At 48.2% G+C, this 23,100-nt stretch overlaps 1 protein-coding gene across 9 annotated transcripts in view; it reads left to right on the top strand.

Moving 5' to 3' along the window:
- The window catches only part of FHOD3 (formin homology 2 domain containing 3), a 528,593-nt gene that overhangs the window by 503,906 nt on the left and 1,587 nt on the right, over positions 1-23,100 (top strand). For 7 of the 9 annotated variants that reach the window (XM_042239380.2, XM_042239379.2, XM_042239378.2 and 4 more), the window contains 3 exons: positions 1,904-1,927; positions 3,233-3,407; positions 11,604-11,765. In XM_042239380.2, the coding sequence (XP_042095314.1) occupies positions 1,904-1,927; positions 3,233-3,407; positions 11,604-11,765 (361 nt within the window). The remainder of the gene's footprint in view (positions 1-1,903; positions 1,928-3,232; positions 3,408-11,603; positions 11,766-23,100) is intronic. The other 2 variants (XM_027960707.3, XM_042239374.2) reach the window with 1 other exon arrangement.

Below are 23,100 nucleotides of genomic sequence, written 5' to 3'. Positions count from 1 at the left end.
TGAAAATATTCAGTCCTCCTATTTATAAACAGGGGTAAATGTTTCTATAATTGGATTCAAAAATATTTAAATTCGCATTGAAATCTGGACAGCGCAGGTTTCTTCAGGGTTCATCCTCAAGGTGGCCTTTGTTTTTGATGGTACGAGTGGCACCATTCATGTAGAAAGATTGCCATCTGCTGGGAGATTAGGATATTGTCACTCAAAGCAAAGTATACAGCTTCAGGCTTTTCCAGGTCTCGGTTAAGCACCCACTGTGCACCCACCAAGGCACAGGGCTCCTAGGAAGATGTGAGCACAGTAGCAGACAAACTTGTACCCCAAGGGTGTCATGATCTGGGTAGAAAATGACATTTATGCACAACTGAAAACAAAAGCAGGCAATAGAGAGTCACAGAGCCTGTGAGCATCGGAGCTGGAAGTGATTTTTAGAGAAAACTGTGGGAAGTCATTTTTAATATAGATGCTGAATAATGAGCATGGAAGTGGTCGCAATTAGAGAGGACTTTAGGAAAACCATCATTTTATGAGGCACAGAGAAGTCTGGGTGAAATCTAAAGACCCTGCATTCACAGTCAGCCCCACACCTGCTCTCACACGCCTGTCTCCCCTCTTCTTTATTTCTGAATTTGTAGAGGGCCTCCTTTCTTACTCTCCAGGAGTCCTGCCATGTAAGGATCAGTGAGAACTTAACTCAAGCCTTTTTCCCTGTGTCCTAAACTAGTTGCAGGCAACACGGTGCATGGACGAGACAGCACAAGGCAAGTGTGGCCCTTTCTGCCTTCATCACACCCTGGACGGGCAGTGAGAACATAGGCTGTCCTTCCCTGGACTCTTACAGCCCTGCCGAGGGCCCTTAATCTCCCCCAACCCCAGCTTCCTCTTCTGTGAAAAGCAAACGCTAGTGACTGGGGGGTGTTGAGAGGGCTAGAGGTAAGCACGTGTGCTCATCACTGGAACAATGCCAACTATCCAGTTAAAGAAGCTCTAAGATTAAAAAAAATAAAGTCATCTCATCACAAGGCTGATTGCCTGGAGGCAGCGTAGAACTGGAAGCATTTTGTCATTTCGGCTCCCAAAAGTTTAGTCAGTTCTCAAAAACCTGCGTCTAATTTGCCGTCCTGGCTTGTAAGCTCAGTGGAAACACAAGTTAAATTAAGGGTGTGTTTGATTTAGAATTATGAAATTGACATGACTTTCATCCTCAATTTATTTTTGGAAAAGGAATATTTTATTTAGTTACTTAAAGCAGTTTGGCTGGTGATAATTAAAAGAATGGTGTGTCAGTTCAGACAGCCTCCATGAGGGACAGGTAAGATTTTAAAAATCGTTTGATGTTTCTGAGGAAAGAGTCAGGGTACACGTCCTGCCCAGGCAGTGGTCCTGCTTGTCCTGAGTGGCCTGTGTGTAGGCGGGTTCAGGGGGACCTAGACCTGGCAGCCTGGGCAAGGAGAGGCTCAGCACTCGGAGTGAGAGGAGGGGACACAGTGGATGGATGGAGACAGGCAGAGGGAGGTCCTGATGGCTGGCAGGTGGTGGTGGGTTCCCTGGGACATGGCCAGCCCAGGGACCAGCCAGCTGACTGACCAGCCCATGGCCAGACCACAGAGGTCTTTAACGGTCAGGGGACCAGGTGAACCAGTTTTTGTCCTCCTAGGCAGCCTCAGGAAATTGGCCTGACCTTGGTCAGGACTGGTCTTGGGACTCTCAGAGAGTGTCCAGACAGGAGGGCTATGCAGGCAGGGCTCGGCAACTCACATCAAGAAGGGTGCCCCCTGGTTGCAGTGGCTGAGTCCTTTTATTGGAATTTGCGGTGGCGTTGAGATGATCTCATCTCTGCTGACTTCTGTGCCTTCTGAGCATCCCTTCTGTCTTTCCCATCCTGTCCTGTCCTCTCGAGTAGACTGACGAAGAAGACGAAGTCGAGGTAGGATGTGTATAAACATGGAGAATGCCGCACGTGACCCTCCTGAGCGTGCTGTAGAATCTAACCTGACGTGAGCGGCATGACGCGCCAGCCCTGTTCAGAGCATTAAACCTCGCATGACTGTTTTCTGCTGGGTGTGCGTGTGATCACTAACCTCCTTACATGGGTTCTCGTGGTGTGTGTCCCAGGGACTGACTGAAGGGAAACTGCATTTTCCTAGCTGTCCCGGAGTCCCAGGCCCTGTCAAGGGTGGCAGGGTCAGCAAATCTCTTCCTCTTGCTGGACAGATGGACAAGGGGTGGGATGGGTGGTGGCTCCTTCCCCTGACCCTGGTGCAGATGCCAGAACCAGAGGCCAGGGCCGGGCTGCCCAGACCAAGGATGAGGAAGGAGCCACGCAGATGGTACAAGCCACGACTGTGCCCTGGGCTTCAGCACCGGGGCTGAGACAGTGGTTAAAAAGAGGAAGCCAGGGATGGATGGAGCTGTTCTTTGCAAGTGTTATTCTAACTGACTCTTTATTTTTCATCCAGATGTTTGCCTGTGTGTGCATATGGCCCGATATTCTAGCATACCTCTTGTAAAACATACACTCTATCTTTGATCAGCCTAGAATTAGAGAATCTCATCATGGGAGTGTAATGCTTGTGAAAACAACTACATTTTTGACACAACGAGAAGAAGTGAGTGTTGCCAGACTCAGTTTCAGCATGGATTTCTAGGCCATATTCTGATCTGGGCCCTGAATCAAAGTCTTTGGGGCCTTTGGCAAATCCCTCCATCTTGGATGGCCTCAGTTCCCTTCTCTGTAAAGCAAGGGGGACAAGATTCTGCACCTGAATCCCACTTTTAAAATTCTGCCATAATAAGTGATCCATATGAACGCTTTAACTGCTTTCTGGCACCACATTTGAAAAACTAAATCTCACTGTATCTGATTAACAGGCATGTTTCAACACTCACATCCAGCCTTTGGTGTTAGATTTGGTTTCTGAGTTCTTCCCAGAGTTGCAGTCCATCGCCCCTTGCCGGCTTCCCCTGAGGGAATCTGCAGTGAGCCGGGAGACGCACTGCAGTGCAGGGATGGGTGTGGTCCTTCTCGGACCGAGGTTTCTCTTTCTAAGGGAACTTGCCCCACTTGCAGCCATCTGTCATCAGTTCATTGACGCCCTCACTGACTGCCATCACTAATGCACGTAAACAAAAAACGAGAGAGACAGAGAAGGCTTTCCTCGACTGGAGGTTTGCTGAGCTTGAGCTGGTTTTTGGGGAGTCATCTCATGCCATAACCCCCTTGCTCTTGCAGTCTGGCAAGTTCTCCAGCAGTTCCCCGGCACCCCCGAGCCAGCCGCAGGGCCTGAGCTACGCGGAGGATGCTGCTGAGCACGAGAACATGAAGGCTGTGCTGAAGACCTCATCCCCGGCCGTGGAGGACGCCACCCCGGCGCTGGGCGTCCGCACCCGCAGCCGCGCAAGCCGAGGTAACGCCGTCTTCCGGGGTGGCGCCCGTAGTGTCGGGTCCCCCCACAGGGTCCAGGTGGCTGTGTGTCTGTCCGGGCGGTGGACGGTCCACTCCCCGGGTCTCTCTATACTGACGTCATCACACTTTCCTTCACTCTCACCTTTGTGACCTGCCTTCGTAGCTTCATTTCAAAAACAAGCAACTTTCCTCAAAGCACAGCTTAGTTCACATAGGAGGTAGGAGTACTGTGAATGAACCCTTGTGGGTTAAAGCCGAGATCAGCAGGACTTCCCTGGTGGTCTAGTGGCTAAGACTCTGCGCTCCCAGGGCAAGGGGCCTGGCTCAATCCCTGGGCAGGGAACTAGTTCCCACATGCCACAGCTAAGAGTTCACAGCCAAATAAAGACAAATATTTTTAAAAAACAACCAGAGATCAGCAAACTGTGTCCTCCGAGCCAAACTGAGCTGGCCATTTACTCCGGTAGGTAAGGTCTTAGTGGAACACAGTCACCTTCCATGTGCGTGTGCTGTTTATGCTGCTTTGGCACTACGGGGCAAACTCGAGGGCTTGCAACAGAGACTGCGGGGACCACGGAACCTAATGTTTTTCCTCTTTGGCAGCATACAGAAAAGGGTTGCTGACTCTTGAATTAAAATGCTGTCCCTTTTTGCCTTTTAAATCCTTGGAGCGGAGAGGAAACTAAGCTTCAAGATGGTAAAGACAGAGAAGAGTTTCCAAGTCTGTTTCATAAATTGGAAAGGATTTTTAACTTGAATTAAGAATTAAGATGTGTTTCACATCTGAGAGTGCTTCCCCATGCTTCCCTGGTCTAGGCTGATGCCACGTTTACCTTCCTAAGTCTCCTCGCTGCCTGCAGGGTCCAGCCCATGCTATTCATGTGGTATGCTGAGGCCCCTGCCTGGCCCCACACTTGGTTTTCACTTGGTTCCACATGATGTGCATTGCCCTACTCTGCACACCCTGTGTCTCCCTGCGGCCCCACCGTGGCCCCTGCTGGCCCCTCTCCTCTGCCTGTCCTGTTACTGCCAGAGTCCACCTCCTCCACACTCTCCACCTCACTATGCACTCCTGAGACCCCAGGTTAGGTCTCAGGAACTTCTAAACTTTACAACTAAAGAGGATGAACTCCTGGAGGACAGACTTTCTCCTCTTGGTGTTTGCTTAGCATATACTGTGCACACAAACTAGAGGAAGCTATTTATTTATTACCCAAATTGAAATGCTTTAGAGTGTAAAAGTAGGAACAGTGAGAGACTTGACTTTCTTGGGCTCCAAAAATCACTCCGGACATTGACTGCAGTGATAAAATTAAAAGACTCTTGCTCCTTGGAAGAAAAGCTATGACAAACCTAGACAGCATATTAAAAAGCAGAGACATCAGTTTGCCGACAAAGGTCCATATAGTGAAAGCCATGATTTTTCCAGTACTCATGTACATACGTGAGCATTGGACCATGAAGAAGGCCAAGTGCCAAAGAATTGATGCTTTCGTATTGTGATGCTGGAAGAGACTCTTGAGAGCCCCTTGGACTGCAAGGAGATCCAACCAGTCCATCCTAAAGGAAATCAGTCCTGAATATTCATTGGAAGGACTGATGCTGAAGCTGAAACTCTAGTACTTTGGCCACCTGATGAGAAGAACTGACTCATTTGAAAAGACCCTGATGCTGGGAAAGATTGGAGGCGGGAGGAGAAGGGGACGACAGAGGATGAGATGGTTGGATGACATCACTGACTCGATGGACATGAATTTGAGGAAGCTCCTGGAGTTGGTGTTGGACAGGGAAGCCTGGCTTCCATGCTGCAGTCCATGGGGTGTCGCAAAGACTTGGACACAACTGAGCGACTGAACTGACTGACAGTGTCCCTGAATCTAGTTCCTTCTCCCCTTCTTAATGCTGGGCTGGGCTTCTTAATGCAGGGCTTTTTCTATGATGGACAGCCAAGAATATGCTGGAAGAAGGGATGCCTGCCTCCACCCTTCCCCATTATCCTGACTGAGACAGAGGATAAATACAGCAGTCAGCCCTTGTGCTACAATCTAAATCCCAGACTATCCCCAGATACATGCAGATGTTACTGTTCACATCAAAACATCACAGATTAGGTTCTCTGCGATTTGGTCTTTCTGAACCCTCTGATTTTCAGGTAGTGTTGGATGTGGAATTAGGAAAAGAAAATAACTTACTATTTGGCAAAGCACAGGCAACCTTTTGGTGAGCAAAAGCAGACAGATGCAACTGTGACAGACCACAGCCCTGAGTACTTGGTGTGGGGCATTCTGATTGTCTGGTTTTCTATGTGGAAAGAAAGGTGCCCTCTTCTTGGCCAGTGCTGGCTATAAAAGGCCTCCATTTCTCAGATCAATTAAGAAGTGACAGGAGAGAAAGAGTTTGTAAACAAGAAAGAATGTAAGAGGAGAGAAGAAAGTTGGGGAGGTCAGAAGGTGAAAAAAATAATACCATTAAATGCTGAGCGGTAGAGACTGTCAGTCTAGACAAAGCATAAAGCAAGGATGAGAATAAAATAAAACAGCTTTGCACTGTTGGGTGTGAGGCTGGGAATCACTGGTTCCCGAAAGGCCTAGGGCCTCCTATGCATGAGTCTGCCTGTGCCCCAGCAGCTCTTGGAGGCTTTGTCTCCTAGGCTAACCGTGGCCACCAGGAGATCAAAGGCAGCATGGTGCCTGCACTGCAGTGACCCCAGCCATCATGAGCCGAACTGCTGTGCCTTCATGGATGCAGGCTGGTGCAATGCAAGCCTCCCTGGGAGATGGAGGCCAGTATCGCTGTGCTGTGTGCTTGGCCACTTAGTCGTGTCTGCCTCTTTGCGACCCCGTGGGCTGTAGCCCGCCAGGTTCCCCTGTCCATGGGGAGTCTCCAGGCAAGAATCCTGGAGTGCGTTGCCATGCCCTCCTCCAGAGTATCTTCCCAACCCAGGGACCAAACCCAGGTCTCTTTCTAATAGAACATAATTTGTTGTTGTTCAGTCTCCAAGTCATGTCCAACTCTTAGCCACCCTGTGGACTGCTGCACTCCAGGCTTCCCTGTCCTTCACCATCTCCAGGAGTTTGCTCAACTCATGTTCATGGAGTCAGTGATGCCATCCAACCATCTTGTCTTCTGTAGTCCCTTCTCCTTCTGCCTTCAGTCTTTCCCAGCATCAGGGACTTTGGTAATGAGTCAGCTCTTTGCATCAGGTGGCCAAAGTATTGGAACTTCAGCTTCAGCATCAGTCCTTCCAATGAATATTCAGGGTTGATTTCCTTTAGGATTGACCGGTTTGATCTCCTTGCAATGGAACATAATGGGTTGTGCTAATTTGAAAAGAGAAAACCCTTCCATAGTGGAACGGACAAAAAGAAAAAGATATTGCTGGCTTTGTGCAATATGGGCTCATTTTCACTAACTGATAAAAAGGATTAGAAAGGAAAGTGGTTCAGTCTCTCTGCACTTGCAGAGACTTCTTCTTCCAGGTGGCATGTCACAGGGAGTAGCAAGTCACCACCCCTGCTACTGTAAACCAGAAACGTTAATAAAATAATGAAAACGTTCCTTCAGAATACATCAGAGAACTGTGAAAGGAGAGAGAACTAGACAAACTAGAATTCTAGGTGAGCTGAGGGCACCTCTCTGAGAGCATTCACCTTGTCTGGGCCTAGGCTGAGAGTTAGATTTGCTGTGAGCAGAGTATCTTTAATAGTGAAGAGAATCCAGCAGGACTTTCAGTAGTCATGTGAGCTGGCATAAGAGGATGGAGCTAGAGAAGCTTCAAATGCAGACAATTTTCTTCATGGGACATTTGCTAAGTACTGGGGCAGGCTGGGGAGTGGGAAGCTGTGTCAGAAAGGCTGTAGAAATGTTCCTGCAGTCTTGAAGTTCTGAGGAAACAAAGACAGTTTAGAGTAAGCACCTTCAACAAATGCATACAGATAGTTAAAAACAGAGATGGACTGATTCTCAACGAAAACTGCTATTTGGCCCCAATCCTGCTCAGTCCTCCTGGGGGCTCAGTGGTAAAGAACCCACCTGCCAACGCAAGAGACACGGGTTTGATCCCTGGGTCGGGAAGATCCCCTGGAGAAGAAAATGGCAACCCACTCTAGTATTCTTGCCTGGGAAATGCTATGGACAAAAGGAGCCTGGTGGGCTACAGTCCATGGGGTCACAAAGAGAGTCAGACGTGACTGAGCGACGAACACAAGAACTGCTCAGTCCTTCACTGTGTCTGCTTAACGGAAAGGGTAAAGACTAGGAGGAAATGACACTGACTTCAGACTCTGCACTCTTTCCTACACAAAGCACAGTACATAGTCAAAATTAAGAGCCAGGAAACATGAAAATGTGACCAAGAGGAAGAAAAGGAGACTAGAGCCGCAGATCCGCAGGTGATCCAGATGCTGAAATCTGCAGCCAAATTTAGCCATTTGTAGTTGTTAAAAAAAAAAAAAAAGGAAAATAGAGACAGATTGATCAAAAGTTTGAAATTTATTTGAAAGAATCAACTGGAAATCCTAGAACCAAAAAGAAGATATCTGATACGATTAACTGATATGATGGGTTTAACAGCAGAGTGGTACCCGCAAAAGAGGTTGGTGAGTTCAAACAAAATAGGTTAGCAGAAAGCAAACAAACTGAAGCATGGTGAGAAAGAATGAATGGAATGAAGTTTAAGAGATCGGTGAAGTGGGATGAAGTGAGAATCGCTCAGTCGTGTCTGACTCTTTGCAACCCCGTGGACTGTAGCCTGCCAGGCTCCCCTGTCCATGGAATTCTCCAGGTCAGAATACTGGAGTGGGTAGCCATTCCCTTCTTTAGGGAATCTTCCTGACCCAGAGATCTAACCCAGATCTCCTGCATTGCAGGCAGATCCTTTACCAGAAGAGATAAGTGGGACACAGTCAAATGGTCTAACATACGTGTAACTGGAGTATCAGAAAGAAAAAGTTGTAAGAAGTAATAATTGAAGAAATAATGGGTGAGAATTTTCCAAAGGCTCATGATAGACAGCAATCCACATATTTTAGAGAGGTGGCAGGTCCAAGGAGGGGCTTCCTGGTGGTACAGTGGTTAAGGATCCACCTTCCAATGCAGGGGGCATGGGTTAGATGGTCGAAGAACTGAGATCCCACCTGCCTCGGAACAGCCCTTGCACCACAATTGGGGGAGCCTGTGTGCCACAACTACTGCGCCCCGTGCTTTAGAGCTCATGCTGTGCAACAGGAGAAGTCAGCTTGCCACAAAGCAAAGACAGATATTTAAAGAGGAAAAACAACAAATCCAAGGAGAGGAAATACTAAGAAAACCCTACCTAGGCATACACAGACAAACTGCTAAGACCCAAAGATAAAGATAACATCTTTAAAACAGCCAGAGAGAAGAGTGTACTCTCTGAGGAGCAACAGTAAGAATGATAACTCACTGTTAGCTGAAACTATGAAAGTCAGAAGAAAGTGGAATGGCACCTTTAAAACTGCCAGAGAAAAAAAGAAGTTTCTAACCTGTTATAAATCTATACCCAGGGAAACTCTTTTAGAAATGACGGTGGATGTTTATTACAGTAAATAATATCTATTTGGATATAATTATTTTCATTTTAGACTATTTCTTTGTTAGATTTTTAAGGGAAAAATTAGTTGCAGTGTTTTCTTTCAAACTATAATTTGCATATTTTTTAAAAAATGAAGTCCAAATAAAATGACATGGTACTATCATGGTCTGTAGTGTTTTATCTGCTCCACCATCTCTCTCTCTATTTGCATATATTATATATAATAAGTTACACAGACGTCTCAGTATATATCAATGTCTGGCTGGCACCTGGGAGACCGTAGGGATCCCCCTTAGAGTCTAAGGTACGGGCGGTGTTCTCCTGTGGCTGTATGTGTGTGCACAAGTCCCAGAAAGGGAAGCAAGACACAACCAAGGAGAACAGGCTTCCATGGTAATCGGGCAGTGAGGAAAGTAACCAAGAGGAGAGGGGACAAGGAAGCAGAACCAAGACTGAGGTCATGAGAGAGTGATAGCATCACAAAACTGAGTGTGACGGTCCTGGACAGATGGCCACGTATTCCTTGTGGGCATCTCCTGACATGTCACAGTGCAAGCAGTTCCCCAAGAATGTGTAAGATGGACATATAGGTAATTCTCAGTGGAAAGATCAGATGATGCCTTCATTTCTGGCTCATTTCAGGAGCCAGTTACATTGTATTATGAGCAAAGACAGTTGCCTGAGCTTTGTGTGTTTTGGAAAGGGTAGCTTGGCATTTCAAAATGGGGCACCGAATTTTAAATCAATAGAGAAAAGAGAAAACAGGAAATTGCTGGGTAAAATGCGGTTGTTCTGTTGATGGCTCTGTTGTGAGGAGGGCTGTGGTTCAGAGGTTCTGCCGAGCCCAGTCTGCTGCCTTGAGGCCTCTTGCCTTCGATTAGAATACCTAGACCAGCCTGAGAATGCAGAAAAATTCAGCAATTTCAAAAATTCATTTCTGAGAAGAACATATTTTTCGAGGGTTTTATGATGCTGAAAACACTAACCTTCTGATGGAGACAAGTAGATCAGTTGCCATTAGGTATAAGCAGAAAAAGTAAAAATGTCCTGATTTTCTATATCCCAATGTTGTAAGTATGCTCTTACTCGTAAAACAAAGCAATTTTTAAAAATGACCACAACAAAAGCCTTGTTCACAGAAAACATCATTGTCCTATGGGCTCAGTTCTCAAATACGTGCAAGTGGTCAAACACTGGAATCCTGGTTCTCATTTGCAAAGTACGAATTACTTGTGTATTTAATTTAGCCATATGAATTTTACTAGCAGAAATTATGACTAAATTATAGTATATTAAATTATGACTCTAGTATATTACATATTTGCAGTCTGTAAATGTACAGTCTCCTGAGCTGTGATCAACTATTCCCTACAATTTCCATTAATATCCAAACACCAAAAGTTTTGAAAAATTAGTATAGAACTCAAAATTTAAGATAAATGTTTACTAACATTTTTTTTTCCTGTAGTTTGAGAAAAGCTGACTATTCTTCAGCTTTAGCTGGACCTTGGTCAAGTTCAGGGTACCTGTGTTCCACAAACACAGAGTCTGAGAACACTCACTTGCAGGCTCTTAAAGTCATATGTTTATTACGAACAGAAGTGTAGGCAGAGAAAATTCACAGTTTTGAGCACATTTTACATCTTTTTTCTTACAGAAGCATATTTCCCATCTTAGAGAAGAGATTTCACAAAGAAGTTGATCAGTCACAAAGTTCATTTTTAATGAATCAAAATAGCATTCATTTCTAAATGTTTAATATGATTTGAGAACCCATGTTTTTGTGGTACTTTCTTCTTGCTGGTCTAGAGGCAGGCGCTTTCATGTCAGACTTGGACTGTCTTAACATATAGCTGTAAACACTTTTTTTTTTTTTAATCTGGCCAGGAAGCAGATAAATGTACCAAAGAAAATGTTGTTTGGGGACTTCCTTGGCAGTTAAAGAAGTTGGTTAGGACTCTGCACTCCCAATGCAGGGGGCCTGGGTTCAATCCCTGCTCAGAAAACTAGATCTCTCATGCTGCAACTAAGGCCTGGTGCACCCAAATAAATTTTTTAAAAGTAGACAATGTGTGTTACCTCCGCTTTCCTAATGGAAGAGAGCAATCCTGTTATGATTTTTAAAGGCTAGGTAATCCAAAGATGAACCATATGTTACAAAATCCATTGACTTTTATTTAACTGAATGAGAAGTTACGGTTAGTTGACATACACTAGGCACACAGAACCAGAGACAGACAGCTGAAACGTAACAAACCTCTCGGGACATTTCTGGAGCGCATCACTGGGTGTGTGTGCTGTGCAGGGCACCATGTCGCATGGGGAGTCTACCCTCCCGCCACCCCCACGACCACAGGACGTGGCAGGTGGAGACATACCCGGAACAGTGAGAGATGGGGACTCAGCTGTGTGACAGAGGAGTGTGACATAACGTGCCCCAGGTGTGGGTTTCTGGGAGGCCAGAGCCCGGAAGGTGGCGGTCCCAGGTCACTGCAGTGCCCCTGCAGCGGGGACGGGTGAGCTCCCTGGCTCCGCCAGGCTCCGCCCTGGCTCTGGGCTCCGCTGGGCTCTGTTGCTGACGGGCTTCGCTGTGTTCTCCTTCTCCCTGAGTACCTCGTGCTCTCTGGTTGTTTGATTCTTCAGGATCCACTAGTTCCTGGACTATGGGCGTGGATGACTCGCCTAATGTCACGGATGATGCCGCTGATGAGATCATGGACCGCATCGTCAAGTCGGCCACCCAAGTGCCCAGTCAGCGAGTGGTGCCGCGGGAGAGGAAGCGCTCCCGCGCCAACCGGAAGTCTCGTGAGTGCCTCGGAGTTAGGGTGCGGGACTCGGCCTCCTGGCAGCAGCCTCCTGGCTCTCTATGACCCGGGCCAGCGGGGACTCAGAGGTGGGATTTAGTGAATTGCCCGTGGTGCCTGGAGGGCCCACCTGTGGTCCTCGACAAGAGGATTTTGCGCTGGACCGTCAGCCCTGGCCACGGGGGAACGAGGCGTGCCGCAGCCGCCTGTCCACCGCATTTGCCACGTCTGGTCAGACCTCCCCTGGTTCACACGTTGTCCCCAGGAAGGTCTGAAAGGGGACATTTCAATGTCTCTGGTGTGCAAGGATGGATACAGTGGGCCAGTTGCCAAGTGCTGCCCTGAGTGCTTTGCTGAGGCCATGATTATGCCCCTCGCCCAGCATCAGGGACCACTTTCTGGGCTGGAGACTATTCCCTAGTGGTTCACTGTTGCCTGTGAACATGCTGAAAGTGAGCCCAGAGGTGGCAGGTGATTTTACGGTCATTAGGATACTTAAGATCGTTCACGTTAGCCTAGGTTGTTCAGGCTTTTTAAAAATTTCCTACCAACTAGAGGCTATTTCCTGCTCCCTGTTACCTGTTCCTACCCACTGAATGACAGGTGTGGAGCCACCTCCGGGGGCACCAGGCTGAGTCTCACAGGGACGGCTCACTTCGAGAAGCAGGTTCTCTGAATCCTTTGACATGGCCATGGCCCTCCTCTGTTTCAGAAGAGAGCTCACCGCCCCAAGCCTTGGCCTGCTGCTGGTCATTTGAGACACGGCTTGAGTCTCCACCAGCTCAGCCTCCAGGAATGCTGACTAGGACAGGGATTTCTGATGTTACGTTAATAGGATGCCTCGTTGCCTCTCCTTTCCTTGGCTCCCAGAGTGAAAAGAGAGTGCCTCTCAAGAGTCAAGAGTTCAGTGAGGACTCAAACTCAGAGCCCCCCGTGCAGTGCCACCCTGCACTCACGGGGGGGTGGCTGCGTTTTGGCTGAATACTGCGGATACCCTGGTTCTGTTTGCCCCGTTGGCACGTGTGTTTCCAGGGTAAAGAATACTAAACCGAATTGCCACAGACTCTCAGAACCTGCCCCTTTTATATCATTGCCTTTCGATTCCAGTGGACATTTTCTCCAGAAAAGTAGGTTCCACTCAACACCACTTGCAGGGAGAAGCAGAGCCTTGCAAATTACAGAACTTGGGGGTTGAGGGTTGTGGTTCTCAGTGAGATAGGAGGCTGGTTTTGCCACACTCCTAGAAGAGATCCATCCTGCTGGTACACACTTCGAGTACCTTTTTGAGTTGTGGTTCTCAGCCCTGGGTGCACAGGAGAACTTCCTGCAGAGTTTTAAAAATCTCCGGTGTCTGGGCTGGACTCAAGCCAACCACCAGAGAGCTTGTGCAGTGGAATCCTCCCCTGCCCCCGGGTGATTGGTGTCACTAGAGGGACTCTCGCTCCACTTTGTGCGGCCTCTGCCACACTCTCTCCATTTTTAAAATAGAAACCTATCATTCAGGGGGACTTTTTACATCTGTAAGAATATGTTTATGGGCTCCAACATCGCTGCCTTTATGTTTTCCAACATTTCCTGGCACTGCTTTGCCATCCTTCTGGTGCTCCCATGTGAAAACTTGACTAGGGGCTTGTGACTTAATGTTGTTCCTCAGACAACATGAGCATCTCTTGGAGGGTGGTTAGAAACACATGTTCACAGGGACCTCTCCAGGGCAGCTGATTCAGAACCTGCATTTAACAAGATCTCTGGGGGACCCGAGCATATAGTAAGGTGGAGGTGGCACTGGGGTACGAGGCCAAGACTGGAATTGCACGGTCCCCAGAGGTGCACATCTTGGGGGGAAGACTCTTCTCCAGAAGCTCACCCTTACTCTAGCTACACTGCGTGCTACAGGCCAGGCCAGCACGTGCCTTTTTCTGAAGAGTGTGAAATAGCATTCTTCATACTTTAACTCACTTCCTCTCTGCACACTGGGAAGGTCTAGCTTCTTGTGGTTTGCATCTCTTCTATTACGTATGGCTTGTCTACATCATTTTGCATATTTTTCGCTTGCTGTTTTCATAATTGGAAATCTTTTTCTTAAATAGTTTTTTTTTTTAATGAAATTTATGAAAGGCTGTTGGGGTCTTAAGTAGATTATCTTCAGTATTTGTCCTTTATTGACCCCAGGCTCCTCTCTCCATGGAGTTCTCCAGGCCAGAATGCTAGAGTGGGTTGCCATTCCCTTCTCCAGGGGATCTTCCCAACCCAGGGATTGAACCCCGGTCTTCTGCATTGCAGGCAGATTCTTTACCGTCTGAGCCACCAAGGAAGCCCTGTCCTTTATTATCATTCTCTTAATTACTTAACTAAACCAGTAACCAAATGGAAGACACCACACACTAGTAGACAACCTCAGTGCAAAGTCTCCATTGGGAAGAGCTAGCGGAAGCAAGTTGGGTGGAGTCGGACTAGAGAAAGTATGCCAGGCCAGGGATTGCCCCCCCAGAAGATGGGCAGGGTTGGGCCGGGGATCTCAGAGAAGGAGACTGCCTGAGACAGGGGCCTGGCCAGTCCCTGGAGGCCCTGGCCGTGTCCTCCTCCTATAGGTTGTATGTCTGTGTTGGCAAAGAGTGTTGGCCCTGCCTTCCAGCCAGATTCTTAGAGAGACACATAATGTCAGTGGGAACAATAACACAGTCATAATTAATTTTCCTCTTCAGTCTGGCCAGAGATATTTTGCCTGTTTTTGTGGTTGACATAAAATAATTTCCTGTGGTATTGTTTCCATTCCAATCTTATGCAAAACAGTCCTATATTCTTTTTATTTAGCCAAACATATTTTGTCCCGTGATGCAGTTGCTACAACAAATACAGCTCTGCATGTATGTAAGTGTTTATCTGTAACCGGTTTCATTTATTAGTGATGGCACCATCCACAGAAATTTGAGATGGGGAAGTTACTCTGATTTCTGTTATAAAGGGATGTAAACTCCAGCTTTTCACAAGAAGTTAAAGGAACGAGAAAAAACCAACTTGCAAAATCGACATGAAGTTCTGGTTGGGGCCTCACCCTGGAACAACGCTGCATCAGATTTGATTGTTTAATGGTGGCGATGAGGCAAGTGGATAAATGAATAACCAACATATTTGGGCTATAACTCATTTAGCTAAAGACAATAACAGTCCAGCTGTTGCAGGAGACCAAACTGAATCCAGCCCGTAACCTAGAAATTTATGACCTGCAAGTCACTCGAGACTCCTCGTGGATACTTAAACTTCTGCTTTCATGTTTGATGCTGGTGGCCAGGCTTACCCCTGCCAAGAGTCCTGCTTAAAGCCTGAAATATGCGGCCAGTTGGGACAAGCCCGGGGCACTGTAATGGATTCCCAGGTTCCCAGGCTCTCTTCTGCTGTTTTCCCAGCTGGTACCATCAGGGTCTCAATAAGTAAAATGTTTTGAATTGTCCAGTTGATGTCTAGCCTGTAAACTGTCAACACAAATGCACCTCATATGCTCCCCCAGAATCTAGCCAAGGCTCTCGAATCAGCTGGTGGAGGTGACCGAGGAGAACATTCTCCATGCCTTTTGTTTTCTTATTTTGGTTTTCTCTTCATCATATCATATCCTTCTGGCCAAAAAGTTAATTTGGGTTTTTTCATTACATCTTAAGGAAAAGTCTGAATGAACTTTTTGACCAACCCCATACTGTGTCCGGGCAGGAAATGGCGACCCACTCCAGTATTCTTGCCTGGAAAATACCATGGACAGAGGTGCCTGGCGGGCTGCAGGCCATGGGGTTGCAAAGAGGCACAACTGAGCGCACGCACACGCTTTGTCTCCGGGCTGTTTGTTCTCTTAGGCCTCCCGAATGTCGGTCTTCCCTAGAAAACCTTAAAGCTGATGGGCATCTGAGGTCTCCTTCCCACTGTGATTCTGCGGGACAGGCTCGGGGTCTGGGGAGGAAAAGGGCGCTTGTGTTCTTTTCTCTGGGATCCATCTTCAGAAGAGGGTGTCTGCCCTGCTGGCTGTCTGCATGTTGCTGTTAGCCTGGCCTGTCACAGAGCAGAGGGGCACTAGGGACTCGTGGTTTGCCTTTTACTCTTTCTCAGAGGAGCCCAGGTCTTATGCCACTGAGAGAGGCTGGATGCCCCCTCTCCTGCTGTTTTTCTCCAAGGAGGAGTCTGGGCCCCACCTGTGATGTGAACATGGAGTTTTGGACTCAGGGCTATGTTTCTGTAAAAATGCAATCACTTTGACATGACCTACATCAATCCAACAATGTCTTAGGAATATAAGCTAGGTCATCTTTATAAGAACGGTGTTTCAGTGTGAGGGGCCAGAATTCTGGTTCTAGGGGCTGCTGGGAAAGGAGCACTGAAATCTGACTTGATTTCATGACTGGACTGTTCATTCCACCTCTTACAAAGCTTCAGCATTCCTCTTGAAGGGCATGTGACATGTTCATGTTGATTCACTATAACAAAGATCTTATTTTATGACATACTGAGGGACGTTCCCATGCTATATGTTGCAGAATTACATGGAGAAGGAGGCTGAACAAATCTGAAAAAGTATTGACCCTGTTTTAGGGAAAATGGTAGCCATACCTCACAAAATAGATTGAGTGCTGGATCTGATCAGTACTCAGGTTAACTGTAATTTTCAAAGTGGTATTTGAAAAAGTCCAGAAATTTTCCCACTAATCCCATTAAGAAAAATTTCCCTGCATGTTATTACATAGTTCTTCCCTACTTAGAAATTTTATGTTCGTTTATAGGGCTAACAATGGAAAGAGCCAGAGACTTTAAAATGAATGCTCTTAGACTATAGTAGAATAAGATGTTAGTAAAAGGACCAGAGTTTCTCAATCAAACTTTTGTCTTCTCAACATCATTACTGTTTACTCTGAGCCTAAATATACTTCCAGCTCATTAAAGCTGGACTGATTGCCCCTTTGAAGACAGCTAAGGGCGCCCACCCATGTACACAGGCCGAGGACAAAAAGATAAATAGGATAAGTCCGAGAGGGAGCCCAGAGTCTCCTAAACCTGGTGGTGAGTCAGTGCATTTTAGAGAGCCGATTTGTAAGGGATGGGCCTATGGGGAGAAGTGCCACCCCATCAGCGCCCACTCCCGCCTGCAGGAGTAGAGTGGCCAGAGAGAACGGAGCTGACAGCCACTCACTGACTCACTGGGGCCCACTTTAAGCCTATGGTGGGTGTCCAGCCCTTTGCACTGGAAAAGGAAGATGGGGAAGTGAGGAAGGTATCTGTAGCCCGGTCTTCACTGGGAGGGTCTGGGAGGCAGGGCTGGATGGACACAGGAAAGGGGCTCTGGGGGAGTTTGCCAGGGGTAAGCTGGGAGGCATAGGTAGAGTGTGGGGACTAGGGAGTGAGACAGTGCTTTCAGAACAGACCCCAAACCACCTGAGCCCTGGAGGCAGGTCCAAAACAGGGTGTACAGGCCCTGCACCCAAGCCCATGAGGGTGGAAGCAGCCTCTTGCTCTTGAGTTGCTGGGACTTTGATGTAATGGAAAGCTCAAGTCTTGGAGTTAGAGAGGCAAAGCAGGAAGAGCTTGGATGTGTTTCTCTGCACTGAATGGCTCTCCCAAACTGCGAACTGTGTGGAAAAGGGAGGCTGGCCTCTGTGTCCCTCATCATATCTGTCTGAATGGCAGGCACCCTTTTGCCCAGAGTGGAGGTTCAAGAGAAGAGAGGATCCGTGGAAGAGAGGAATATGAGATTTTGTCTTTCCTGTGTCAGAGAGCTATTCTGGGAACACAGCAGAGGGTTCTCGGAAGGGGGCTTCGGAGAGTGCCAAGCACCTTACTGACAGGAGGTGACAGTGGTTCATCGTCTTTGCTGCCAAGTTCAGATGGAATCCGTCTCCATGCTTGAGAATCTGCACAGTCATAACACAGAGGGGACTGGCTCCCATTTAAATGGCTTGGCTTCACTCAGCCTGTCTTCTTGCAGCAAGTAACGGCAGTGATGCCAGCCTCCCAGGACGGTTGTGAGGGTTAAGTGAGCCACCTGTGATGGGGTCTCACCATCCCTCTTCCCTTCACACTGGTGCCCAAGGGTCCCAGTAGGAATACGAAGCTGCCTGTAGAAGTGTAAGGGCTGTGTGCAGAAGTCACCCAGGAGCTTGTTCACAGAAGACACGCCCACCTCAGTATCACTCTGCTACCATCACCCACCTCCCTCCCTGAGCACCACTGTCCACCTCACTTGATCCGCTGTAGTTCGTGGACCAGACCCATCTTGCCGTCTCTTTTTACCCCCGGGACTCTGGCGCAGTGGCTTGCCCCTGTGCACAGAAGCCTGGGTTGTCAGCACAGTGTGTGTCTAGTACTGTCGTGACATCTTGGACACACACTAAGGAGCTGGGCTTCATCTGAAAAGTGGGAAGGCATTTCTGTCCTGCCCAGGACTTGCAACAATGCTGAGAACTCTGAGCCCAGAAAGCCATGGAGGAACTGTTTCATTTCTTCTCTCCCTGGCCAGACTCCGCCCTCTCTCCCCCTGTCCTCCCCACTGGGTGACTCATGAAAGGCAGTCTGCTTTTGCATTTTCACTGATTGCTCTCTGCTCAGTGCCTAGCTAGCAACCGAAGAGATGGTGGAGGAGCGCTGGATGTGAACACAGCTACAGATGTAGGTGGGAAGTGGGGTAGGGACTGCACAGCCACGACTGTGGCCAGACCAGAGGTTGTAGAAAGTGCCTGATGCCATAAATGTGGGGCCTCCCAACAGTGGCTGAGTGGTAGAGAATCTACCTGCCATTGTAGGAGGCAAGGGTTCGATCCCTGATCTGGGAAGATCCCCTGGAGAAGGAAATGGCAACCCACTCTAGTAATTTTGCTTGGACAGGGTAGCCTGGTGGGCTACAGTCCTCCGGGTTGCAAAGAGTTGGACACAACTTAGTGACTGAACAACAACCGTAAATGTTGCCAAGAGCCGTCTCGGCGTGAGTGAACTTAGTTCTGGGTCAGGCCTGTCACCACAAAGGCCATCGCCTTCCTGAGCAGCTTTGCTGCATCGCAGTCAGATGGTAATGACTTAAGTCAGGGATCTGCACCTTCCAGGAGACCAGTGTTCCTGTCCAGGATAGGTACGGCTGTGGCAAGGACTGTCTGATTCTCATTCCATTTAGGCTGCCACAGGTCAGCTGTTTCACTCTCAGCCTTAAATATTTCTCCTGACTCAGACAATTGCCCTGATGCGGGGATCGGACCCCTGCTTCAGTTCCCCCACCTGCCGAGGGTAGGTCCAGTCCTAGCAACACTCCTGTTTTTTCCTCCTAGTTCCTTTGTCCTACCGAGTTGTGCGTGGTTCTGTATATTCTTTTACGCTGGTCAGGTACCCCTGTCCACTCTTAGCTGCCGTTCTCCATGCATCTCTGTGTCTGAAGGTGTATTCCTGATGTATCCCTGGAGAGAGAGGTACTACACGTCTGCCTATTCCTCTGCCTTCTTGTTCCCAAGTCAGGCATCTGAATCTCCCAGGAGGTCAGGATGCACTTTGGGGGTCTCTCCCAGAGACACTGGTTCTTGGTGGCCCAGGCTGAGCCTGCAAAGTCCAGTTTAAATCAACCAGCTTTGGGAACCTTAGCCCCTTGCTGTTGTCATTTGAAGTTTTTTTTTTTTTTTTTAGCTTTTTATTTTGAAAGAATTTTAAGACTTAGCAAAAAAGTTTCAAAAGTAAGCTCCGAGAGTTGCCTTCTGTCCTTCGCCCAGCTCCCCTCGGTGTTAACACCCTGCGCGCTGTAGGAGGATGTGTCAGAGTTGACTGTTAACTCAGCTGCAGTCTTGACTCAGATTTCGCCGGTGTCCCACCAATGCACGCCCTTTTCTGGTCCGTCACCCTGCTTCGAGCCCCATGTTGGGCTGTCATCGTGTCTTCTCAATCTCCTCTGCTCTGTGGCAGACATTCATGACCTTGACACTTTCGGAAAGTACCGGCCAGTTATTTTGTAGAAAGCTGTCAATTTGGGGAACCTTGCTTTTAATGGACAGGATGTTATGTGAAAAAAAAGATGGAGGGCAAAAGTAAGGAAATTAACCTAAAAGGTTAAACATTGACCAAAAAAAATAAAACACCCAAACCCACAAAAATCCCACAGAATGTCTAGCATTGAATTACTAAGAATGACACACAGCTCCTGGTATTTAAGTCCAAAGGGGCAGGACTGGACCCATAATTTTTCTCCCTCAGCAGACAGGTCCCTCCAGGAACAAGGGCTGCATAAACGAACAGCTCTGATAGCAGCTGGGCCAGTTACTTCCCAAAGCCAAAACGAAAACACGTGGGACATCTTCAGGCTCTGATGTGAGTCCCTGTCGTCCTGCACATGCTATTCTCAGGATACTCATCAGAACAGTCTTTAGGATCTTAAGGATTACAAACAGCAACAACGACTTATTTCCAGATCGCTTGGCATTATATGACAAAAAATGAAAAAGAAAAATCTGTCAGTGATCCAAAGAGCGCACATGTGGCTTTCTGTCACATGGGAGTAAAACTCAGTCCATCTGCCATCAGAATGAAAAATTGTCGGCGCGTGGGCTGCCAGGCTTGTCAGGGCCCAGCTGTCCAGGGTGGGCTCTGGTTCGAACGTCTTGGTCCGAATCCTTCTCTCCCACCCTCCATGGGGCCAGGGTCTCTGTCTCTCCATGCCACGGTTGCTCGTTCCCTGGCCTCATCTCATAGGGTTTCCACAAAATCGGGATGAAATAATCCGTGGTAGTGCTCAGGAAACGGCAACCACCATCATTCTTCTCAGATTCAACTTAACAGAGTCACCTGGGAGCACTTTGGAGGATTAAACAAAAGTTTTTTTCAACTCAAGGGTGGAGGGGGAAGAAAAGAGAAAACAAACTCAGGATTTTTCCATGAGCCCCAGACCCCCCTGTGCTGCATGCTGACAGTAGAGGTGCCCCGGGTCGGATCCCAGGGCTGGCGTTCTGGGAGCTGTGACAAGTGCCTGGGGCGTCAAGTGGCTGCTGGTGCCAGCAGAGTGACCCAGGCCGTCTATGGAAGGGCTGCGGGACAGACAAGGATAAACATTTCCACGGTCTGTTCTTTGTTAAGCAGCTGCGGGGATGGGAGGCAATCGCATGTGACAAGCCGGGGAGCTCCGAGGCAGCCAGAGCGTTCAGGCGGGGAGCAGGAGGGGGGGCAATGGAAAGGGGCCCAGATGTTATCTTATCAGATGGAAGCCAGCCCCTCCAGCCCCCCACCTTCTTCCTCGCTCGCCAGCACTTGAGACGTGCTATTTGAGAATGCCCTGTTTGATGGGAAGCTAGTTTCTGCTGTGTGAGTCCCATATTCTGCTGATCCCCTCCTTCTCATACATCCCCAGCCCTTCTTTGCTTTCTGGAAACTTGCTGCGTGAGAGTCACCCCCTGTGCCGGCAGGGTCTGCTGCCCTGTGCCCTTCCCCTCACTCCACGTCCCTGTCAGCTCTGGGCCTCCTTGAGATGACACTTGGCTCGAGGTGGAGGCTCCTGTAACCGCTGTTGAATGAATGAGTTAACTGATGAGCAGGTAGACAGACACTGTAAGGGCCCTTTCCGTGTAGGACTTGAATTGGGGTACCAAGCTGATTTCAAAACCTGCATTACACATCTACTTTCCACTGGTAAGGTGAATTAACTTTGAGTTTTTAGCAAAGTGTTCGAATTCTTAAGGTCCTCTTCAGGGTTAATATATTTCTGGGAGAATTTATCTGAATTGTCAGGAAGGCCTACAGAAATTAGGATTCCATAAATGGGGCAAATTTTCTTTGCATCCCTTCCTTTCAGGGGCTCATCTGGCAAGCAGAGGGACCTTTACTTACACTGGCTTTTCGCCACAGCAGAGAAAAGCCTGGGCCGGAGGGGTCTCAGGGGTCTACAGCATCAAAACGTGGGAGTAGACCATGAGGCTGAGCGCAGCAAGGCTGGGACAGTACCATTAAGCTTTGTTCTGTTCTCTGGCCTGCTCCTGGATCAGCTGGCCTGAGGCCCATATCTGTTAGGAGAGTATAGCCTGTTCTATAAGGTGCCAGGGTCCTTACTCAAATATTTACATGAACTGAGCACTCTAGTTATAGGGCTAACATGTGAACAGATCTAAGAGAGGCATCTTTCAATGCCCACCAGCTCGTGTGGTCATTGGGCCAAGCAGGTAATCCACGAGGGTGCAGAGCTGTGCAGAGCAGTGGTCACTAGGCCGTGCCACCTCCTGTTGCCAAGGAAACGTGAGATGCCCTCCTAGTGCAGCACGGACTTCTTCAGGCAGAAGCTTCTGTCTTGGATAAGAGGTCTCAGCCGTCCTTGTCAAGAATGAGAAATACTTCATCTTGTTTTCTGCCGCTAAAATTATCTTTCTTTAACAAACCCTTGAAGGAGTGTTTAAAGAACATAAAGGGTATTACAAACTAGTATTTTTATTGCTGCCCCATAGAACAAATTCCATTACTCAGTTACATGCAATCTGCCCCCAGCCAAGGCTCCGGAGCCAAGCATTTTGTCTGGATGAGTTAGATGCTCAGTCTGGAGCCCAGGATGTCTGGGCTTGGGGGAGGGTGAGCTGGTGCAGGAGCAGCTGTGGCCGGGGGCTCTGGGGCCCTGCTGGGCTTGGAAATGCAGTAGTGTGTGCAGTGGCCTGATCTGAGGATACCCTCACTGCAAAACTTTGTGCTGCTATTAAAAACCCTAAGTGTATCCATTCTTTGAGTTAAAGAGCTGAGCCAACAATAGGTTCTCCATGAAGTATCTGTTGACTGACTGATGGATTAGGTGTTGGCCCCTGTCCAAAGTAAGACTTCCTTGGTGGCTCAGATGGTAAAGAATCTGCTTGCAGTTCAGGAGACCCAGGTTCGATCCCTGGGTGGGGAAGGTTCCCCTGGAGAAGGGAATGGTTACGCACTCCAGTATTCTTGCCTAGAGAATCCCATGGACAGAGGAGCCTGGTGGGCTACAGTTCACAGGGTTGCAAAGAGTTGGACATAACTTAGCGACTAACACTTTCCCTTTCCTTTCCAAAGTGCTCATTCCTGGGAGAGAAAAAAGTGTTCATTAGTAGATATTAGTCACTGTTTGTTCTACCAGAGACCTGACTCTTTCAGGCCCTTTGTCCATGGGCTAAGTGGGCTTTTGCCCAGGGAGGCATGGATACAGGAGTTGTCTACAGACACTCGAGATGGGGGCCTTGCCTCTGTGGAGGTCTCAGAGGACATAGGCTCCCTTGTCATGGAGGGAATGTGGGGAATTAGATCTGGCAAGGAAAGTGGGAAACAATAAGGGTGAGCTTTACTTTCTCTGCATTCTGATCAAAGGCCTTCCCTGGTGATCTCAGCGACTCTAG

Source organism: Ovis aries, chromosome 23 (assembly GCF_016772045.2).
Source record: "Ovis aries strain OAR_USU_Benz2616 breed Rambouillet chromosome 23, ARS-UI_Ramb_v3.0, whole genome shotgun sequence".
In the NCBI taxonomy this organism is placed as follows: Eukaryota; Metazoa; Chordata; class Mammalia; order Artiodactyla; family Bovidae; genus Ovis; species Ovis aries.
The sequence above is the reverse complement of the archived record's forward strand: the minus strand, read 5'-3'. Positions and strand labels throughout refer to the sequence as shown.